The sequence below is a fragment of the Hibiscus syriacus genome, unplaced genomic scaffold, assembly GCF_006381635.1.
Source record: "Hibiscus syriacus cultivar Baekdansim isolate YM2019G1 unplaced genomic scaffold, ASM638163v2 tig00005459_pilon, whole genome shotgun sequence".
NCBI lineage: Eukaryota > Viridiplantae > Streptophyta > Magnoliopsida > Malvales > Malvaceae > Hibiscus > Hibiscus syriacus.
Genome location: NW_024062058.1, coordinates 299,700 through 321,993, shown reverse-complemented (window position 1 = coordinate 321,993; position 22,294 = coordinate 299,700). Strand labels below are relative to the sequence as shown.

The window sequence follows — 22,294 nt, the reverse complement described above, 5'->3', positions numbered from 1 at the left end:
CTAAGATTTGAACAATATTATCAATTTTATTTTCTAATGAAATTGTACTTATCTCGTGAACCCATCAAGTAGGTTCACTCGCAGAGTTAAATTGTTGAGAGTTAGCAGCCATAGTTGAAATCAAATTTTTTGCTGCTTGTGGAGTCATATTAACTAGTGCTTCTCGGCTAGTTGGGTCAATCATCTTCATCTCTAAAGGAAGTAATCCTTCATAAAAGTATTAAAGAAGTGTTTGTTCCAACAGTCTATGTTGTGGGCAGCTTATACAAAGTTTCTTGAATCGTTCCTAGTAGTTGTATAACAATTCCCCATTTATTTGTTGTACTCCTAAGATTTTCCTTTTTAATTCGCTCGCTTTTGATGCAGAGAAAAACCTATCAAGAAAAAGACGAGTCATATCAACCCACGTGTTAGCATAATTAGGAGGTAAATAAAATAATCAATCTTTAGTTGAGTCGGCTAAAAAGAAAGGAAAAGCACAAAGTTTAATTTGATCGTCAAATACTCCATATGGTTTCATGCTAAAGCAAACAAGATGAAACTCAGTAAGATGCTTGTGAGGACTTTCGTTGGGCAATCCATGGTAAGTATGTAAAAGATGGTTCAAACCCGTTTTCAGCTCAAATGGTGTCTCTTCATGAGGGAATACGATGTATAACGGTTGTTGTTCGGCATGTGCCACAACTAATTCTTGGAATGTTAGTTGATCCATTATAATCGATTTCTCGAAATCTTCTTCGACGTTAGAGAAGGCTTCGACATCCAAAGGTGTCTTCGGATTAGATTCGAATTGTTATGATTGTTGTTGTTGTCACATTTATTGTAGTGTTCGTGAACATATTCTTCAGGCTAGTGCTTCGATTTAAGGTATTCAATTTGCTAGTTCGTATGGATTTCTCCTGGTCATAAATTAAAACAAATTTTAATCAGTAATTTTATCGTGATCCCCAGCAACGACGCCAATTTGACCAACGTTGTAATTGTCAAATAATTGTTCTTTTTTCTCGAATAATGGAGGTCATGTAGAGCTTCGTGACTGATAAAATCGTGATCGATCAACAGTCGATCGATCACGAATCAACGTTTTATACCACACAAACATTAGGATGAAAATCGCCATACTACTCGATTCTGACGATCGATAGATTGTCGATTGATCATGATTTCATGGGCGTTTTGGCCGCTGAGGGGATGAGAGGTCGGATGGAGCTTCACCGACGGTAAAAGGCGACGGTCGATGTGGGTTTAGGGGTTGAAATTAAGGTTTTCAAAGTTTTGGATTTATTTCAAAATTTGTGTTTTCTTTTAATATATATATAATTTTAATTTTTAAGTACAATTTTTAAAATTACTAGTTGTGACACGTGTCACTTAATGGCTAAAATTAACAGTCCGTCACGGCCTGACCCAATTTGAGTTACGGAATGAAACGTTAGGCACGAAACTGAAACTAAATAAACGTTAAGCACTAAACTAAAACCAAAGACATACGTTGGACACCTTTTGTATATTTACGCCTTTAGATAACATCTATTAAAAGTATAATTAGTGGAGGGCCTTAATAATTGATATTCCCTAATAACAAAAGAAGGGGAAAAAAAGAGAATAATGGTGGTTGGTTCTTCCTATAAGAAACACATTATATAAATATTCTCAAGGGACTTGACCACACTTAAAAAGAAAGATTTCCCCCGCTAATCACATCCTTCAAACAAAGACTTAAAGTAGTAAGCAATTAATGTATGAATTTCACGTTGTGTCATTATATTTTAACTTTGCTAATCATGGTGCTTAAAATTATAAAATACCCAAAAAAAGATTTAATAAATAAAAAGTGGAAACATTTTGAATATTTTCCAAAGACTTGAAGCAAAAGGGAAGCTTAGATAAGTGGCCTACAAATCTAAAGAGACTAGTGATTGAAAGAAATGTGTAGATTTTGACAAGAAACCATTAACATGTAGAATTTGCATTTTCATTTTATTATAATTATTGTGTTGTTTTGTTTCTTTGTTCTCCACATTCCATATGAACTTTTTCTTATTTTCTTGGGTTTTCCAAAATGTTATTCTCTTTAGGTTTAATATAAACATAAGTGTCTAAATTATACTTAAAATTAACTTTTGGCGTTTAAAGAATTTTTCGCTAAAAATAGGTGTATAAAGTTTTCTCCGTTACAATTTTAGGTGTCTACCGTTAAGTGACTCATGTCACGTCCAGATTTTTTAAATAATATTTCATTTTCAAAAAAATTGGACGTGACATGTGTCACGTAATAGATTTTTAACGGTAGACACCTAAAAATGTATCAAAAAAACTTTAAACACATATTTTTAACAAAAAATTCTTCGAGTACTAAACCGTTTATTCATTCTTTAGGCCATTATTTCTGTATTAAGCCTTCTCTTTAAGTAAAGGTGGGAATGATTAATATGGGAAGGGGAAAATTAGCCCTACAAACCTTAAGAAACACTCAATCCAATCACAATGGAATATGGTGCTCCTTTTTGGGAGGTCAAGGTGAAAAAGCATGTAGGCTCCCACCTAATAGGAGTTCTTTGGACCCACTTTTATTTATCACAGCATTCAATTCAATCCAGCCCTTTTCTTTCGTTCATACATTATTATTCTTACTTATTATCGACTGTAATTTTCTTTCATTTGCCCTTACGCCAACACTATAAGTATATGAACTCAGAGAGCATCCTCGGTGATTAAAAAAGATCTTATTCTTCTTAAAGATTTCGAGTTCGATCAACTGCGTCTATAAAATGTATGTATTGTCAATAGTTAAGAAAAATTCTGAACAATTACTAGTATACTACGTTATAATCACCCTAGACTATTAAATCAAATACTATAACTCTTTGTACAACATCTTCTAGTAGCTTTTTGGATAAATTTGGAAGATGAATCAAAAGGTTATCTTTAAGTATTTTTTTATATATAGGATGGACGAAGATTTTATGTTAGGGAGCGAACTTAGACTTAGGGGGTGAATTAAAATTTCAGGAGACGAAAATAAATTTTAAATAAAAAATATATAGAAAAATCTAAAATATATGAAAATTTTAAATTTTCAATCCATCCTTGTGAAAGAGAGACGGGAAAGATAAGAGTATAATGGGGAAATATATATAATTTTTTGTTTGTGTTTTTATTTTTTTTTTCTTTGTATTTAAAGTGTTATAAGTATATACAGTTTGGATTATTATCATGTAATATAAGGACATTTATAATAATTCTAACATTATTTGGGGGAAATAAACTTTTCATCGACGCTACACCGAATAAATATCCATATAATATTATAATTTTTAATAATTTATTTTATAAATTAATATTCTAATACAATAGTTTATTTATGTTTTACTCATGTTATTTTCTATTTTAATTGCATTTTCTATGTTGCCTCCATACAATGATCTAATTCGTTTTAGATTTTGTAGAATTTAATATTTTATTTTAGAGAAAAAATTATTCTCATTATGCCTCAATTCATGATATAGTTTATACGATTTTTCATTAAAATTTAATTAAAAAAAAGATTGTATCCATAACGTGTTTGTGCTATTTTTTATATGTTCAAATTATTATAAATTTTTAAACATTAATAATTATTCTTATGTATTTTTGATAATTTTATATATCCTATCGTATCATGTTACTTTTTGTTTATATTTTCATTTTAATTCATTTTTCATATTATTTTATATCGTGTTTTAATTCATTAATATTTCGTATGATTTATCATTCCTATTTTAACCTAATTCAGCTTATTTTATTTAACCATTAAATTCTTACAGTTATCGTATGGTAATATATATAATATTTGCACGAACATATTTATCTCAATAATTAAAAGAATCTTTGTTGTTTTTAGACGTCATGAGTTTGAGCATCAGCGAACTATAACGGGATGTTTGAGTACTCATTATCAAATGATTGAGAGTATTTAGAACATATATTACTTTATAAACATGTGGCCATAAATTATGGTACAAAAATTTGGTGAACCAGCCTAATTAATAAACATGGAGGGGGGGACCAAACTTGCCAATAGGCAAAGCCCAAAGGCATCCCCTATAGTCTATACCTTGATTACTGTCCACAAATAATTTTGCTTGGTCAAATACATAAACTCACAAAACCCCCTTATTCAGGTAGAAGATGATAATATAAATGAAGGCATACATTATACATAGCAATGAACATTTCGTTTGCATAGCTGCAGTAATTTATGCTCATCCGGTCCCTATACAAAGTACTTGGACCTAAACTAGCAAATGAACCCTAATATCATCATTTTTTTCACTTAAATACGTTTCTAGAATTTGTACTCTTCAAAGATACAAGTTTGACTTATAATTTCATTGGTTAATACAATTACTTTTAAAATATAATATCAAACGACTCTAAGATTCGAATCAACACATCTTTAATAATTTATATATTAAATTTCATCTAATATATACAGTGATAGATAACACGAGGGTGGATACTAAAATCTGGATTTTTTTTCGGATAATTATATATTTTATTGATTGTTCCCATCTTAAAATGTTATTCTTTCTCACACAAAAAAATTCACGATGTTCATGTGTGTGTATATTTATCCTTAAAAATATTTTTGAATATGAACTCATGAAATTGCAATTTTTTCTTTCCTTCTAATGGCAAAGTTGCAGCGGGGTGTTTTTATTTGGTGGTTGTCATTAAAAATATGGGGTGCACACTATTCTACTAGCTATGACTTAATGATCTTATCAAAAGATAAAACTATTTCTTTTCTCTTTTTTTTTTTAGCTGTAAAGGTAAAAAATTATAGGGGGTGAGTGGATGAGACATAGTTTCAGGGGGACTAAAGATGCTTTGAATTAGAGTGGAACGAGAGCTTTGCCTATGATGTTATACTGCTGGGGCATGGCATTTGTTGGAGTAAAATTGATGAAAATTTGCCAATTTAATTCTTAGGTCTTCCCCCTACGTGAACAATGAAGCTCAGTTGCCGGATTATTTCCTTTTTTTAAAAATGAAATAAATTTCTTATTACTGTAATGATAAGAAAACTTATGATATTATCAAGTCTCAAGTCGACACTTACTTTTTTTAACAATTTGAGCCTTGAGGTAATTATAACATAATATATGTTCCGAATTTTTTTAACATATTAACAATGGATACACATTCTATAAAAGGAATTACTAGAACTCGAGTCCTCTAGAAAAACAACGTTACCCTTTATTTTTAGATTCAAATATTAAACAATCCCAGCATACACCTAACAAAATGCTTTTCTCTTTCACATTTTGTGCAGTGTATTTGTTTTTGCTGATTGACAATATGCTGGAACTGGGCTCTAAATTTCATGGATTAAAACTCTAATTGTGTGGGTTTTTATAGTGCACAAACACTTTTGTTTTGGGATCTACGGTATTTTCTAATTTCTACAGTGCATGGAACTTGTCACGTCGAGGTGATAAGTTCCAATAAAAAATATTTTTTATTCAAACTTTTTACCTCGATGTGATAAATTTTAATAAAAAATAATATTTTACTGGAACTAGTTATCTCGAAGTGATGAGTTTGAATAAAAAATATTTTTATTGGAACTCGTCACCTCAACATGACGAGTTCCATGAATACTGTAGAAAATGACAGAGATCGCAAAATAAACTTCAACTTGTCTTATTTTTCTAAATAATTTATCCGTTTATCCTATTGGGCCAAAAATAAACCATTTTTATAGCAATGGTTTTTTGGACATAATACATTTAGAGTAGTGGGTAGGAGGGCCCATTTATTGTGAATGTTTTCCGTCATTTGTATGACGCAAAGAGCATGCAAGAAAAGGACAATTATAACTATGATTTTGGTGATGAAGATTGATAAGAACTGATGATCATATGAAAAATGTCTCTTCATTCAATGTATTGTTTTCTTCATTTTTCTCCCTTTTCTTCCTACGAAGCGGGTCCGTTCTTTTCATCTCACGAAGAACAACAAAGGGGATTTTCGGCAGTAGCAATTAGCAAAAATAGGGTTTACCACAACATTCGACACGAAGTCCAGAAGAAGTTCGCAGAAGAAGAAAATACATGTTTTGGCATATTATTAAGATTCTACATGTAGATAAAGTAGCCATAATCAAACGACATTAGTGGTTAAGGGATCGTAGTTATCCTTTAAAGTCTCGGGTTTGAGCACCACATATGCAAGGATATGAACAATCAACGTTAAATGATTGAGAGAATGTAACTGAAGTAAGATATTCTAAAATAGGTAAAATTTATATATTATAACTCCTCATTTTGCAAAATTGTATATGCCTTCATTCTTAAGTAAGAATGAGAACCAACATTTACAAAATTTACTTACCAACCCAAATAGATGAGCCATAGAACCACCACATAATCACTACAACATATTGCCCGAGGCGTCGAAAACTTATATTCCATGTCTTTAGACTTTAGACTTAATTAATTGTGACAGTATAAATTGATTATGATTACTGTTATTAATTTTCATGTTTTGGAGATTGATTAACACAAGTTATATAGTTTCCTTTTTTTCTGTTTGCTTTTGAGTTTTATAGACTGTAGTTGTAGAAATATGGAATTGGGCTATCATTCTCAAATGAGTTAGCAATCGCGTTCATCTGTTTTAGTCCCGCTGTACTGGTGCAGGACAACACAAACCCTTCATCTTTTTATGTAAACCATTCTACTTATAAGAAGTAAATCTTCAATATGTCATTGATCATACCAGGTTATCAAAGCAAATGATGATTTGACTCCAGAACACTACAGGTTTCTTCTTTATCAGCTTCTTCAGGGCCTAGAATACATTTATACATTCTCTTAAACTATTGATTATGATTCTTCTTCTTTGGATGCAGATAACATATTGAAAACGCATAGATATTATGCAATTCAAGTTCTTGTTGGTTGCTTCTCATATCCTTGTTTTAAATGTATGTGTTCCTATAACAAATGCTTTTCACCGGAATCTAAAGCCAAAAAGTATTTAGCCAATGCTGATTGAACACTGATCAGAAGTGTTGGTATCAGAAAAGATTTTATGTTCTATTCAGTGTTTTCCACAAGAAATGTATTTGTTTTCTGACTAAACTCCCCATTGCGAAAAAAGAGTCTAAACTAATGATGAATATTGATATCTCTAAAAGCCTAAGGACGATCTATTAAGTTCGACATTCAACAAACCTACTAAAATACTACAAACCAGGGCAAGGTTTGAATGAAGATTTCGCCATAAAGTGAAATATGAGAAATGTAAACTAAGCGTTTTAGGCTTTAACTATTTCGATAGAAAGAAATACACCGAGTTATCTACAGCAGCTATGTATTAGACGGAAAAATCCATAACAGTTGTGCAAAAGTGCAGCAATCTTAGCAAATTAAGATATGCTAACCACAATTCTCATCTCTAAGCTTAAATTCAAAGCGAAGGAAACAAGGAAATCTATACCCAAGTCATGTTTTAAGAACACAAAGCTTCAAGCCTTCTTCTTTTTGGATTTGAGCAGCACCAACCCAATAAATATGCAGAGGAGAGAAAGAAGCACCACACCAGCACACACGGGGATCAGAATGGCATATTCCTGGGGCAGGAAATAGTTGTGGATGAAGTTATCGCTGTCCACAAATGGCTGAAACACATGACCAATAGAATTTCTAGAGTCACAAATCAATCAAATGTTCATAAACATGACTGGGCTACGATCCAATCAAATCGAAGATAAATTACTTGAATAGCATTAGATACTGACCAGGATGATGACCCAAAACGTGTAATATGTGAAAATGGATAAACTGGTAAAAGTTAATAGAAACCCAACTGCTCGATCCGCTAATTCCATTCTCTGATAAAATCAAAAACTCATGATTTATAAATTCACTATCTATGTTTCCCTAGTCCGTTACCTTCCCCGATAATTTTTCGAATTGGATCGCAAGATAAAATCCCCATTAAGAGAAATATGACAGAAAAAATAACGATAATAATAATTAGGTTTACCTTTGCAAGAACAGAAACTGCTAATTGCTAGCTTGGATTACAACGGTGAGGAGGAGACTGGAAATAAAGAAAATGGATCAATTGAGTGGGGGCAAAGATCGAGGGAAAATGCGGAGGAATTTTTATTGGATGAAAACGCAGGGTTTGGTCCTTCGTAAATTTCTTTGATTAATTTGAGGGGTTTTTTTGGGTTGAATACACGTGTATGAGGGCAGTCTAGTTGTCCGTTATATCAGTTAATAACAATTTCTCTTATTCTTTTGGGGGATTTTGCAAAAATATTGTGTCTTTTTGTTTTTTTACATCTGTTTGACAACGAGATCAGGAACGCGATTGGCCTCTCTTGGTACGTGTTTCAGATCAACCATCCAATTCCTCCTTGGCAGGTTCTCTATGTGTTAAAGAATCGTTAACTTTCTTTGTTCAACCGATCTGTTTTTGATTAGGTTAATAGTCTCCTTATTGTGTGATTCAAACATCACATTTCTTTCCCCCCTCATCCAAGCTACTTTTAAGCCCTCATGAATACCCCACAAATCTGCTTCCAGAACAGTGCGAATGAACATATAAATGTAACATTCATATTTGTTCTTATCATTTTATGTATCTTTTATTCAAGTTTTTTAGATGAGTTTGTAACATTTTCTTTACATAATCCTTATATGATCTTAAGTAATTAGTTATGTATGTTAACGATTATAAATATACATCTAATTATATGTTCATTGTCATGTTCTTTGTTCATTGTAATGTATATGTTTTTTTTTAGAAATTATTCTTCTTAAACCCTAAAGTTTCAAGATTTGTTCAATCAATGGAGAATCGATACTACAATCTTTTTCCCTTTGTAGAACCATTCGATATTGATCTATTGTCAATTAATTCGGATTTAAATATTCTATAGATATATTATTAGAGTGATACTTTTAATTTAATTTGTTCCATTCGTGATACCATGATTTAAATGGAATAAATATACATCTAATTATATGTTCATTGTAATGTATCTCTATTACATTTGAGGTTCTTTTTTAATCCCCAGTTAATTTGGTATATGTTTTTTAGAAAATATTATTCTTAAACCCTAAAGTTTCAAGATTTGTTTAATCAGTGGAAAATCGATACTACAATATTTCTCCCTTTGTAGAACCATTCGATATTGATCTGTTGTCAATTAATTCGGATTTAAATATTCTAGAGGTATATTATTAGAGTGACACTTTTAATTTAATTTGTTCCATTCGTGATACCATGATTTAAATGTAATAGAGATACATTACAATGAACATATAATTAGATGTATATTTATAACCATTAACATAAAGAACTAATAACTTAAGATCATATAAAGACTGTATAAAGAAAATGTTACAAACCCATTCTAAAAACTTGAATAAAATATGCATAAAATGATAAGAACATATATGAATGCATCGCAAACGAACTATAACAGGAGATTAAACCATTGAAATATCACATATAATCATAAATCAGAGTCGAATTTAGTGAGAAAATCATCTTTAAACGAAAATTGCGTATCTAAATTCAATTCAAGGGTCTAAAGCATGAAAGATAAACATGATAACAGATAAGTGTCATTTTAGTCAGTCGATGAGTCGTCAAGCCCAACCCTAAAAAAATTAAATAAAAAAAGGTCAAACGACTCAAAACATGTCAAAAAGATAAAATAAAAATATATCATAAAAGAACAAAAACATGTTATTGAAACAAAGTTATTGAATTTTTTTAAAATGTGATATAAGAAATACAAAAACGACAAAAAATATGTATGTTATCGTAATATCATGCCTGAAATATTAAATTATTAAGGTTTAATATACTTTTAGGTGCTTAAACTATACCTTAAATTGACTTTTGGTGTCTACGGAACTTTTTGTTAAAAATAGATGCCTAATGTTTTTTCCGTTATGCCTTTAGATGCATGCCATTAAAAAAACTGTTAAATGACATGTTTTATGTTTTATATATATATATATATATATATATATATATATATATATATATATTAAATAAAATATTATTTTAAAAATTGGACGTGATATATGTCACATAACGATTTTCTTTAAACGATAGACACCTTAAAATTTAACAGAGAAAACATTAAATACCTATTTTTTTTTAAAAAAAAATATTTAAACGTCAAAATGTAAATTTCAGATATAGTTTAGGCAACTAAAATTGTATTAAGCCAATTATCAGTTTTTTTTATAAATTAATTTTTTAATGGGTTATCAGATTGATTGGTGTTTTTATATTAATTTTACCTTTCCCGTCGATTTTAATACAAATAATGACTTTCTCGACATGTATGTTATTACAAAAATGAAAAGTACACAACCAATTACTGCTACATAACAGATATTAAAATAGCACGTAAGCTAATAAATTATTTCTTAAGAAAGCTATTAAATTAGCATTACACATGAAAATAATGATTCATTCAAAAAGGGATAAATAATAATTACTGTCACTAAAGTTTAAAGAACCGGAGTGTATAAAAAGGTTTCTCTTGCTATTAAACCCACTTACTATAATGCCCCAAATCATCTTGGATTAGCGTGAATTTAACTCTATTAACTTGAAAAGAAAAAGATCACTCCGATCACCTATAAAAATACGCAAAAGTGTTAGAATAATGGTTCGAAAAAGGAAAAGGGTAAATTACACACTTATTCATTGAATTTTATTCACTCATCGTATTTTTAATTTTTTAATTTACTCACTAAATTTTAGGCATTGAATTTTTTTTGTCATTCGACCGTTTACTCAGTATATGGTGCTCAAGTGGCTTATTTAATAAAAAAGCATGCCATGTAGGACTTATGATTAAAAAGATAAATTACACATTTACTTACTGAACTTTATTCTCTCTCATATTTTACTCACTATACTTTTAATTTAGCAAAGTCATAACATCGTTATAAATTTAAGGGTCAAGTGACTAAAAAAATTCAATGTCTAAAGTTCAGTGAGCAAATTGAAAAAATTGAAAGTACGGTGAGTGAAATATGAGAAAGAGTAAAGTTTAATGAGTAATCGTGTAATTTACGCTAAAAAAGCCCTATATAGAGTATTAGAGAAATTATTTTTTAAACTAGATATTGAATAATTTCTATATTAAAACTATTTAATTAGTTATGAAAAAAATGTAATTTAAAATAAAAATAAATTGTGGTAAATAAATTGAAAGTATTTAAAATAAATAAAAAGAGTTAAGATTACTCATAATAATTCATTTATTAAAGACCGAGGTTCACGTATACTCAAATATTATTTTACTCACAAACTTCCTTGTAAAAAGGCAAAAAAAAACCCCTCGACATAACAAAAAGAGCGCTCAAATCAATATCCTCGTTACCTTTTAGAAAAGATAGATCATTAAAATTCTTTATTAGGATTAATTAATGCTCAAGCTGTAAGGCTACTAAACATTGAAGCCAACGAAGAAAAAAACAAACAATTCGCCCGTCTCATAAAGCAATACTCGCACCATAACTAATCCTCATCTTCACTAATCAACCTTTGTTTCTCTGCATGCACAGACAATCCTTTGGCTCGCCGAGCTCCAAGCTCCGCATCCATGGCGGAGAAGAGAATTCAATCGCCGATGATCAGAAGCGTCAATTGATCATCCACGACGACGACGATGATGGTAAAGACATCAAACCTCGCCGATTGTCGTTCTCGCCTTCTTCGTTGTCTCCGACGTCTCCGTCGTTCACGTCGCTTACTAAGCCTGAGAAGCTCATTCACCTGATTCCTGTTCTTACTCTACTTTGCCTCCTCATTCTTTACCTAAATTCTCACAGTCCTTCGCAGTCTGGTACGCTGTTCTTGTTTTCGGTCAACGGCTAGAGCGAGGAAGCAAGTTTATTCAAGTTTAATCTTCAATTTGTTTGCTCGTTTTTTGAATTTTTGTTTCAGACTTGGCTCAGTTTAACGGATTCAAGCATCCCTCGAAGCATTTAGGTATAGTGCAGCTTGAATTCATCTTTTCTTTTCAATATTTTGAATTTTATGTTTCCCCCCCTAATTTTTGACTATTTCCAGAACCAACCGAAATCAGTGATGCTGGTCGATTTATTGATTCTCGGAGAGGCGATAATTTGGGGATCCGAAGCCTGAAGAACTTGCAAGAAGTTGATAAAAACGTCTCAAAATCTCGTCTCCACAGGAAAATAGCCGATTTCTAAGCGGCCTTCTCTAAGTTTATCCTGCTTTCTCCTTTTCTTTCCTCGCTAGTTCAATAAGTCCGCACGTATCGGTCACACTTTCACGTGCGAGCATTTTAATTTCTTGTTTTCTTAAAGCAAATATCTTATCTGGCAAGCTACGTTGTGGCACTCGATCAATCATTTGATCAGCCTTTTCTCGAGAAAATATGTTTCGTATATAAAACATAAAAGAGTAGAAAAAATTACATGGAGTTTGAAAATATTTTTAGACTAAAGAATTCAAATAAGTGCGCATTTGGAGGTTCTGCTGCAGTGATTTGGGATCGAGCTCCAGATGGGAATTCGGACGGTCAAAACACCTCGAATTGCGGCTTCGACACCAGCCAGAAAGTTGCACTAATCGCAGGAGCATATTAACTGCTTCAACGGTGATAATCTTATTCTTGATTTGATCTGATGTTTTTCTTTCTGTTACTGTAATCAAGGCTGCTCGTGTAATTAAGGTGATATAAAAGAACAATTTCAAATTTAAATGCATTTATAGAAGTTCCCTTGACTGAGATCATTGTAGCTAGGAGTTTAGGGGGGTGCAGATAGTGATTCAATTGGTACAGGATTGCTTCCAGGTGTTAAAAGTTGAGGGCGATGACGATGCAATAATTGGCGAGTTCAGACACAAGCCACAAAGAGTGTCGGTTGTCACGGACTAATTGGTTCATTCCACCTAGTATTACTCTCCCTCTTTCACTGTCTTTTTAACTTTTTCTTACTTTGTTCTTCCTAATTCTCTTACATTATGATATGTATTTTTATTTAAAATAAAAAAAATCCAGAATTATAATGAAAATTTATAAGTATGATCATAAACGTAAATTAAATTATAATTAAGATATATTTATATAACAATTGACACAGAAATTAACCACCTAGACCATACAGAGACCATGACAGGAAAATGTTAAAAAATCAAATCAATACTCGAACAAATTAAAGATGTGAACGAATATGATTGCATCAGCAAACGAAACATAGGATAAAACTACTGAAAAATCACCGATATATCGTAAATCAGAGTAAAGTGATGTGAGAAAACTATCAACGAGTGCAAAACATGTATCCAATTTAATTCGAGGATCCAAAGAAGAGAAGATCAACATGATAACAAATAAGCGTCATTTTGATTAGTCGTGGCGATGTCTAATCCAATCTTGAGAAAAAAATAAACGAAAACTACCAAAATACAGAGAAAAATATGTCAAAAAACAAAATTATTCTTATTAAAAAAACTAAAAAAACAATGAGAAAATACAACCAGCGGTCAACAAATAGTATCAAAACCAGTATAATTGCCATTTAAATAAAATGAAAGAAAATTTTGATTTGATATATAGAAATGACAAAAATTATAAAGGAGAAAAAGGGAAGAAAGGAGGGAGGAAGAGAGCTACATTATGATCTGGTTAATAGGTAAACACCTTGAATAATTGCTTATGGTTATTTTTTTTATTTTTTAAATTATTTTTTTTCTAATTCGGTCTCTTATTTTTTTTATTTTGTGTTTTTATAATTGTGATTCTTAACTTTTGTAATATTATTTTTATACTTAAGGTTCTAATTTTTTTTTCAATTCAACTTTTTGCATTTATAATTAAGGATCTTAATTTTTTTCAATCTAATTTTTACCTTTATAACCGATGCTCATAATTTTTTCAATCTCATTTTTTACTTTTATAATTGAGGCCTTAATTTTTTAATCCCATTTTTTACTTTTAGAATTTAGCCCCTGATTTTTTAATCTCACTTTTTACCTTTATATTTGAAGCCCTTAATTTTTCTAATATTACTTTTTATCTTTATAATTGAGGCTCATTGTTTGACATGAGATCGTTGGCTGCTTTGATTAACATTTCCTAGTTGTAGAATACACTTTTCCCCTATTTAAGTTTAATGAGGTTTTTATCGAGGCACATAACTCATGAATCAACCCTTATTAATAAGTAAATCTTTGCTAAGCAAAAAAAGGTTTTGGCTCCTAATTTAATATTTTTTCTATGATTTATTAATATAATATTAAATTAATTGTCCAAAGTAATATAATATATTGTCATTCTACAAAAGCTTATTTTTTAGTTTCGTTTAGGGTCTCAAAAATATCTAAGACGACTCTGCCCTTTTTTTCTAAAGTCTCATATTCTTCTTCCCTCTAAGTAGAATTAAGATTGAATTTAAATTTTATTTAAAAAATTGAGTTTCTTAGAGTAAAAGTTGATGGGATGAGATGGATGCCCCAATGGTGATGACCACATGTTGCCTCCTGCGTATTCCTTCCATCCCATAATTTGTGTCTTATATTGAATTTGTATATAGTTTTAAGAGATATATTCGATCATAAGAAATGATTAAATTTTCCTAAAATATGATTTGATAAATATAATAGAGTGAGACATATAACGGTAAAAAAAAGAAATATAAGTGATATTATTTATTGATTTTTCTAATAAAACATTTTAAAATGAAACAATTTTAAAAATCAAAGATAATTTAGTGGGTTAGTGGGACATGGAGAATATTACTCAAAACAAGGTGTACAGGGTTTCGTAATTACCTTTGGTCCCATCCCACTTGGGTCCCCAACTTTAGTGACATTAAAGTTATTTCTCAGTTCCTTGTAATGTCCTCAAAACATTAAAACTCTTGTCTTCAATATATAATTTTTTTTAATTTAATTAAAGCTTATCAACAAATCCTTGTCTTCAGTCATTTTGTGCAGTTCAATCTACTCTTATGCTTTTTTTTTTCATTTAAAATTTAGTTTATGCTAAAATCGTAATTCACTCGTGCTTGCTAAATATGAGACTCTGTGAACAATTTTTTCACACACAAATAATTGAGACGATGATTAAATATAGAGGGACGATGTTATCCAAGATCTTTAATTCATTTTAGAATGATCAACAGTCAATAGAAATATGACATGTGATATTTAGATCAGCGTCTAACTTTTGTTAGAAGAATAAACGACGTCTTATTTCTCAGTTTTTTTTTATTAAATATTAAGTTATAATAATTTTATGATATATACTATTAAATGTATTTTTTTTATTTTAGATTAAAACTAAATCTAAATAAAATAATATTATTAATAACAATGAATATTATATTTAGTAATAAAATTTAGAAATAATTTAAGATTAATTTTTTTAGGACTAGACTAATAAAATGAAAACCTGAGAGACAAGATATGTCAATTATCTTTCTTAGCAAAGCCACGCGTTTTTAAAGTGACACATTTAAAAAACATCTCAATTGTATGTTTAGTTTACGATTTATATTTTAAACTTTTATTTTAGTTTTAAATATTTTTATTTTTAATAAAATTAGCTGCTCCTATTTGAAGGAAAAAATGTCACATTTCTATTGGCTATTGACTTAAAAAAACTAAGTTAATGACTTGAGGTGATTTGATAACATAATTAAACGTTAAGAGACCAAAATTTTCAAAAATGAACTTTAAGAGATAGTTCAGTAAAATTGATACAGCTCACGGGGCAAAGGGTTAATTAATCCTAACAATACGGATAAAGACGAATCTCCCTCTTCGGATAATGTTGTGGGGGCCTTCTTAATTACGACAATGTCTCGTGACTGATTCATCATTTTTATAAGCTTCTCTTGCATTTTCAAATAATATTGTACTTTTGAGGTCAAAAATTGAAATGTTTTGAGAAGGGTTAATAATTTAAAATGAATTGAATTTACTTTTTTTCATATATTTAATTATTTGGTGTATATATGTAAAATTTATTTTTCATAATTTATTTATTTATTCTAATTCAAAATTTAAATCCAACTCTTTAACTTCAAATCTCTAAACTCTAAATCCTAAATATGACATATCACTAAAATAAATATATTTATAAACTAAAGTGTAAGTACATAGTTTATCAAATAATTTATTCGTAATATCATTTAATTTTTATTACTACTTTTTAAGATTACCCTTCATTTTCCTTTGAGAGTGGAAAACGCAGTAACATCTCTGTGTTGCTCCATAAATATTCATGGGGTTGGAGTTGACAAGGGGCAATTTGATGGTAAATTTGGTCTAATAGATCATGCGAGTAAAAAAATCAGTTCATTAGATCATCTCCAAAGTTAATTTAAAATCTAGGGTAAATGCTATAATATGGGACAAACTTGTCACTCTCACATATCGAGTTTGCCCAAATAATATTTTTTTATTTAAACTCGTTATGTCGAGGTAACTAATTCTAATAAAACATAATTTTTCATTTGATTTTATCACGTCGGAATGACGAGTTCTAAATCACTGTAGTAAATATCGTAATTCTTAAAATAAAATATCTTGTGCTATATTAGGTTAAATAATTAGTCCTATATTAGGTCAAAATTGCCCAATTTGGTTGTTATTCTGAAGCATTGAGCCTAGTGATGGTTTGGGTTAGTTGTTTGACTTTAAGAAGTTCTGTTATTGCTGGGGCTTTGACTGTATATATGATGGTATGGGTAGGATATTGTACGTGGTGCAGGTTTGTTTTCCGTTTATTGGTTAATGCCGTTGGCTCATGCTTCCGACATTTTCATGGTGTATCCGATATTTTTATGGTGTATTCTTTTTATTCTATTTAAGATTATATTTATTTTTAACGAGATTTATGTTTATTGTTTTGTTTTGTACGCTTCCCCTGAATGCAATACAAAACAATCCCGTTGAAAAAATTGGTAAAAGAGACAAAGAAAATCCTATCAATTTCATTGCTGTGTTCTTCATTATGGTTTCAAGTCATCCATCAAATCAAATCACAACTGATGAAGCCACGTGCTTCTGTGGCTTTGTATTTACGTGTTTGATTCAGAATAAAAGTGAAAGAAACCCACCAAACCCTGTGGAAATGAGGAGTTTTTGGGTCTAAAGTGTAATATAAGTTTAACAAAAGTCGCGAGTTAAAATATTATAAAGTATAACTTAAAATATTATAAATAACATAATATTTTAGGTTATGCGTAATTTAAAATATAATATTTTTTAGTATTTTTAATTGTAATTTAAGATAATATGAAAATATAATATTTTTTGTTGTAATTTAAAATATGTTTGCAATCGAAAAAGTAAGAAAAAATTAACATTTAAGATTGCACGTAATTTAAAATATTATGTTATTTTATAATATTTTAGGTCGCTATTTATACTAACATTATAATAAGTGGTTGTACCGTAGAATTCTCCGAACTGAGAAGGCAACAAATGCTAATTAATCTGAATAACCTTAGATCTCGAGAATTAAACTTTGATGATTAGAATCATTATGTATAAGAACCTAAAGTTGCAATAACAAAATATCAGAATCTAAAATCGTTTTTAAAAATAAATTTAAATCAAATCATATATGGTGGACTGACTTTCAAATTTTTTAGATTTTCTAGTTGCTATTAATCGTGCTTTCATAGGCCAAAATAAATTTCTGATTGGACAAAATTGGCATACTTTGGGAGTAAGATGAACTTTCATGTCGGTATGCAATTAATTTGAAGATCAAAAGTATTGGATTTTGTATATACTAAACTTACCAAAGGTTGATGGAACCAAATAGATTGTAGAAGTTATTGACGGTTCATCCCTTATAATTTAGATGGAGAATCGGTGACAAAGCGCTCTATCTCCAAGATAAGGTAGGACAGAGGAGAGTTAAGGTGAGGTGGTTTCATCGAGGCCACATTTTGTCTCTTGATCATTTTCAAAAGATTTTATAGTAAGTCATTAGTGCATGTGTCAGCCGTAGAATCATAATAAATACCCATAGACCATCATACTAAGTGGATACGTCAAGTAGTGGTGGATATGATTATGATAGATCACGTGAGCATGACATAAGTCATGTCAGTTAATTACGACTTTTCAATGGATATTAGGTATTCAATATCATTTTTATGTTTGTTCGGAGTTTCGAGACCCCAGAGATTTACAAATGCTCTAGAGTCCTCCGACAATTGTGAGACATGATAATAGTGTGTTCAAAGAATTTTTGGCGGGGTATAACACCTCTTAGGAGAGAGAATGTCATAAAATGACTTAACCCAAGACCTGGCCGTTGACCGTTACAAAACTTTAATAGGACATTCTTGCGAAAACGTTGCAATTATTACTTATTGAATGACTTGATGATTCAAATACACAAAACCTTATGTTTGGCGTGGTGCAGTGGCACATTGTTTCGACTGTTTGGGATGTTCCACTTCATTTTGCTATACAAGGGAATTCAGAATGGTTCTCGTAAATCCTCTTGCATTGTTATTTTTTTCTTTGAGTTTATTCGTAATTTTCTCTAAAGTTTGTTGTTACAATTATGAAGAGGAGTGTTGAATAAACAGTAGTGGCCAATCATCGATGGATGCCATAGTTTTCGAATGTACAACTCGCTAGCTTGAGGTCAAGAATACGCTGCCGAGTAGTGGTGTATTGTGGGGAACTACTGGTTTGACTTTAGCCCTTTAGCCTTCCTTTTGGTTCGCATTATATAAGCGCCCACTAAGATGACAACGATGAGAGTCCGATATAGTTTTATATTCTTTTTTCAATTTTATTTTAGAAACCATGTTTTCACTTTCTTGTGCATAACTTCATGTGTGTGGCATTAGATTATTAAATAATAGCGTCAGATCAATTGGTTGGAGCTTCTTCCTAGATCCATATTGATAGTGTGGCTTAGTAGGGTTATCCGGGGCTTTTGTGCTTTATGCGGGGGTGTAGGAAAGGACTCGAAGAACTACCGAGAACAACATTGTTGGTTACTTTTGAGTAATTCATTTCCTATCCAACAACCCTCTGTAACTCTGGACTTGATGAAACCAACTGGATCGGATGATGATACCAAAAAAGCTACCCAATATGTTGATCAACCGACAATTCGACTGATTTTGGTTCAACAAATGACTAGACATTATTCCAATTTCACTACAGCACTTGAGGATCACCTATGTTCCTGAAGGCTGCTTAAAAATTAAACTTTTTTTTATTGATATTTCATGTCATCAAATTAACGGCATTAAACGTTTCAATGACTATAATTTAAGTGATCAAAACTCAGGTTTTTTTGAATTTGGTGAGCAAAAGGATATGAATACAAAAGCTAAGTGACCATTCTGGTAGTTTACCCTTTTCTAAAAAAGGAAAAAAAGCAAATATCTTATTCTGAATACGTCAAATTCCATTCCGTATCTTTTATATTTCTGTGTCGCGGTGCCTCAATTCTCGCCCTGTTCTTGGGCTCCTTTGTTCACCAAATTTCCCTCGTGTTTTTTCTAACCGTGCAATTGAATATCCCCTCCCCCCATCTGTTCCTCTTGTTTTCCCATTCCTTTCTCTAGATGAAATTTTCTCGGGAAAGTTAGGATTTTTTACGAAAGACAGATACAGAGAAGGAGCAATCATGAGCTTTCAAGATCTGGAAGCTGGACGGTCGTATGCGTCGAGGCAATCCCTGATCAATGGAAAGCAAGACGCCTCGCAAGCTGTGGCTTCTGGCATTTTCCAAATCAACACAGCCGTCTCCACCTTCCAGCGACTCGTCAATACCCTGGGCACTCCTAAGGACACGCCTGAGCTCCGAGAAAAGCTGTTAGTCTTGCTCAATTCAATTGCCCCCGGTTGCAATTTTAACTGTTCATGTGATTAATGTTCAATCTTATTTTAATTCTGAATCAAGATTACTCATTTACGATTAAACTTTGATTGGAAACCCAATTAGGGATGACAAATTATTCCCCTGTTATAGTTCAATTCGACTTTCCGTTGGAGAAAGCTTAGAGAATTATCATCTTTGTTTGGATGGACGTGACGTTTCTTGAATGGAATGTGGGATTTTCTTGATTATTTTTTAAGTCTGCATGCTTGTATTGCATGAGAAACAGTTGATGTCTATTTTCTTGAGTGATTTTAACTATGCTAATTATATCATATAAGTGGGCAGTATTGCTTATATGTCTCACTCGGCAGGCATAAAACAAGGCTACATATTGGGCAACTAGTGAAGGACACTTCGGCTAAACTTAAACAAGCTAGTGAAACAGATCATAATGCTGAAGTTAGCGTAAGTTTGGTTTCTGGTTGTTTATGTCAACCAAGCCAAGAAGCTCCGATGTTTGTTTTTGTTATTATGTCCTTTCTTGTCATTGTAGGCAAGCAAGAAGATAACAGATGTCAAACTTGCAAAGGATTTTCAAGCTGTTCTGAAAGAGTTTCAAAAGGCTCAACGGTTTGCAGCTGAAAGAGAAACATCATATTCTCCTTCTGTTCCTCATGCAGTTCTTCCTTCAAGGTATATATCATAGGAGCGCTTACGTGTATATGTAGCAGAGTGAATTCAATGTGCTTGTGTTAATGGAATACATGGAAAATTGAGTTATTAGCAATGTTTTTAATAAATAACTTATAAAATATCTATATTGATTACTTAATTTTCCGCAATATACAGGTTGCAAATTTAAATTGTTACGTGTTATCCTTCAATTTGCTTTAGGCTTTGGCATGTTATTCTCAATCTTATACTAGAGGTTTCCCCCTGTTATATGCAGCTATACGGCGGGTGAGATGGACATTGGTTCAGATAAAAGTGATGAACAGAGAGCCCTTCTTGTCGAGTCAAGAAGGTAAGTTATGCTTTAGAATTTTTAGCAAGCCATCCCCACCACATGGTACATGCAGTTTGAATCACTTATCTAAATGGATTATGTATTTGTATGAACCCTCCATGCCAATTCTTTTTTCCCAGGATCTGTGTGTCTAGAAGCACACTTGCCTGCTTGATATGTTGGATGGAGCATCATAACTAATCAAAAGATCCCAAGTCATATCATGTCTCACTCAATTATGCATTCTTATTACTTATGCAATGGTAATTGATTATATTCATTCCCCAATCAAGCCATGCATATATACATGTATTGTCCATTTTTCCTGCTGAATGCTATTTGTTTAGACCGTTTATCTGCTGTATCATCTTATTATTGATTTCTATAAATTTGATTATCCAACCAGCGGCCTTTAGCTTTTGTGCCTTTTTTTCCTTGCAGACAAGAGGTCTTGCTGTTGGATAATGAGATTGCATTTAATGAGGCTATCATTGATGAAAGAGAACAAGGAATTCAAGAAATTCAGCAGCAAATTGGTGAGGTGAACGGGATCTTCAAAGATCTTGCTGTGCTAGTTCATGATCAAGGAACTATGATTGGTAAAAGGAATTATCTTTCGCATTGAATTCAAAATGGTTGTTCTGATCTTCTGGATCATGTAGAAAAGCACTGATTGTCAATGTCTGCTACAGATGACATTGGGACCCATATTGAAAATTCTCAGGCTGCCACTTCGCAGGCAAAATCCTATCTCGTGAAAGCTGCAAAGAGCCAGAGATCAAATTCTTCTCTGGTAACATACAATGTCCTCTCTTTAATTTTATGAAATTAAAATGGTGCATTGGATGTAAAACTGGATTAAGATAGACTTTAGTTTCTTTACCTTTTATGTGCAGGCCTGCTTGCTCCTAGTGATATTCGGAATTGTGCTTCTGATCGTGATCATAATACTGGCAGCCTAGAAAGTTGTCCAATATGATCAGGGACAATTTAAAGATGGACCCTGCAGCAAGAATGCGGTCCTTTCAGTGAAGTATTTGATTTGTTGTTTCTTTGTAAGACATGATGGCTGACTGGAGTTCACTTAATAGTTTAAAGTATATAGCGTGTGATTATGGGCTATCCATTGTGATATTTTTGGTTGATCCTTGAGGAGTGGCAATTTTCTTTGAAGTTTATGTTTGGATTTTGTTGAGGATGTCTTGCAGCTTTTGCATTGCAATAAGAATTCTTTGTTTTAATTTATCAAAATACATGCACTGCATCATAGTAAACTTCTCTGGTTTTGGAAGCTTAGCCACTCATCCCCTTTGCAGATAGATTCGGCATATTATGTAAACGCTGATCATCATACGACATCCTCGCTGCATCAAACGACACCCCCCAACATCAAGTGAAAACCTCGGATCCGT

General features: G+C 31.5%; 3 protein-coding genes across 4 annotated transcripts; 2 read left to right on the top strand and 1 right to left on the bottom strand.

Annotated features, from left to right (window-relative positions):
- Positions 1 to 1,288: 1,288 nt before the first annotated feature.
- LOC120199496 (syntaxin-22-like) lies at positions 1,289 to 22,060 on the top strand. Of its 2 annotated transcripts, XM_039200550.1 has the most exons (8): positions 1,289 to 1,308; positions 19,654 to 19,869; positions 20,248 to 20,341; positions 20,430 to 20,569; positions 20,826 to 20,900; positions 21,324 to 21,481; positions 21,575 to 21,675; positions 21,779 to 22,060. In XM_039200550.1, exons 2-8 carry the CDS (start codon positions 19,682 to 19,684, stop codon positions 21,842 to 21,844), a joined length of 822 nt encoding a protein of 273 aa, XP_039056481.1. In that variant the 5' UTR covers positions 1,289 to 1,308; positions 19,654 to 19,681; the 3' UTR covers positions 21,845 to 22,060. The 2 variants fall into 2 exon arrangements, with proteins under 2 accessions (XP_039056481.1, XP_039056482.1); XM_039200551.1 differs by lacking the exon at positions 1,289 to 1,308 and having other exon boundaries at positions 19,494 to 19,869.
- Positions 7,294 to 8,192, bottom strand: LOC120199500 (dolichol-phosphate mannose synthase subunit 2-like). Its single transcript, XM_039200555.1, has 3 exons — positions 8,038 to 8,192; positions 7,790 to 7,882; positions 7,294 to 7,669 (listed from the first exon to the last, which is right to left on the bottom strand). The coding sequence occupies exons 2-3, from the start codon at positions 7,877 to 7,879 to the stop codon at positions 7,517 to 7,519; spliced, it is 243 nt and encodes an 80-aa protein (XP_039056486.1). The 5' UTR covers positions 7,880 to 7,882; positions 8,038 to 8,192; the 3' UTR covers positions 7,294 to 7,516.
- On the top strand, positions 11,538 to 12,966 carry LOC120199498. Its single transcript, XM_039200553.1, has 3 exons — positions 11,538 to 11,881; positions 11,983 to 12,027; positions 12,109 to 12,966. Exons 1-3 carry the CDS (start codon positions 11,593 to 11,595, stop codon positions 12,249 to 12,251), a joined length of 477 nt encoding a protein of 158 aa, XP_039056484.1. The 5' UTR covers positions 11,538 to 11,592; the 3' UTR covers positions 12,252 to 12,966.
- Positions 22,061 to 22,294: the final 234 nt, after the last annotated feature.

Excerpts from the sequence above, each read along its gene's own strand:
- LOC120199500 (XM_039200555.1), bottom strand. The coding sequence starts at position 7,879 with ATGGAATTAGCGGATCGAGCAGTTGGGTTTCTATTAACTTTTACCAGT. Across the intron at positions 7,670-7,789 it reads CGTTTTGGGTCATCATCCTG|CCATTTGTGGACAGCGATAA; the intron begins GTCAGTATCTAA and ends CATGTGTTTCAG.
- LOC120199498 (XM_039200553.1), top strand. The coding sequence starts at position 11,593 with ATGCACAGACAATCCTTTGGCTCGCCGAGCTCCAAGCTCCGCATCCAT. Across the intron at positions 11,882-11,982 it reads TCACAGTCCTTCGCAGTCTG|ACTTGGCTCAGTTTAACGGA; the intron begins GTACGCTGTTCT and ends TTTTTGTTTCAG. Across the intron at positions 12,028-12,108 it reads GCATCCCTCGAAGCATTTAG|AACCAACCGAAATCAGTGAT; the intron begins GTATAGTGCAGC and ends GACTATTTCCAG.
- LOC120199496 (XM_039200550.1), top strand. The coding sequence starts at position 19,682 with ATGAGCTTTCAAGATCTGGAAGCTGGACGGTCGTATGCGTCGAGGCAA. Across the intron at positions 21,482-21,574 it reads TGATCAAGGAACTATGATTG|ATGACATTGGGACCCATATT; the intron begins GTAAAAGGAATT and ends TGTCTGCTACAG. Across the intron at positions 21,676-21,778 it reads AGAGATCAAATTCTTCTCTG|GCCTGCTTGCTCCTAGTGAT; the intron begins GTAACATACAAT and ends TTTTATGTGCAG.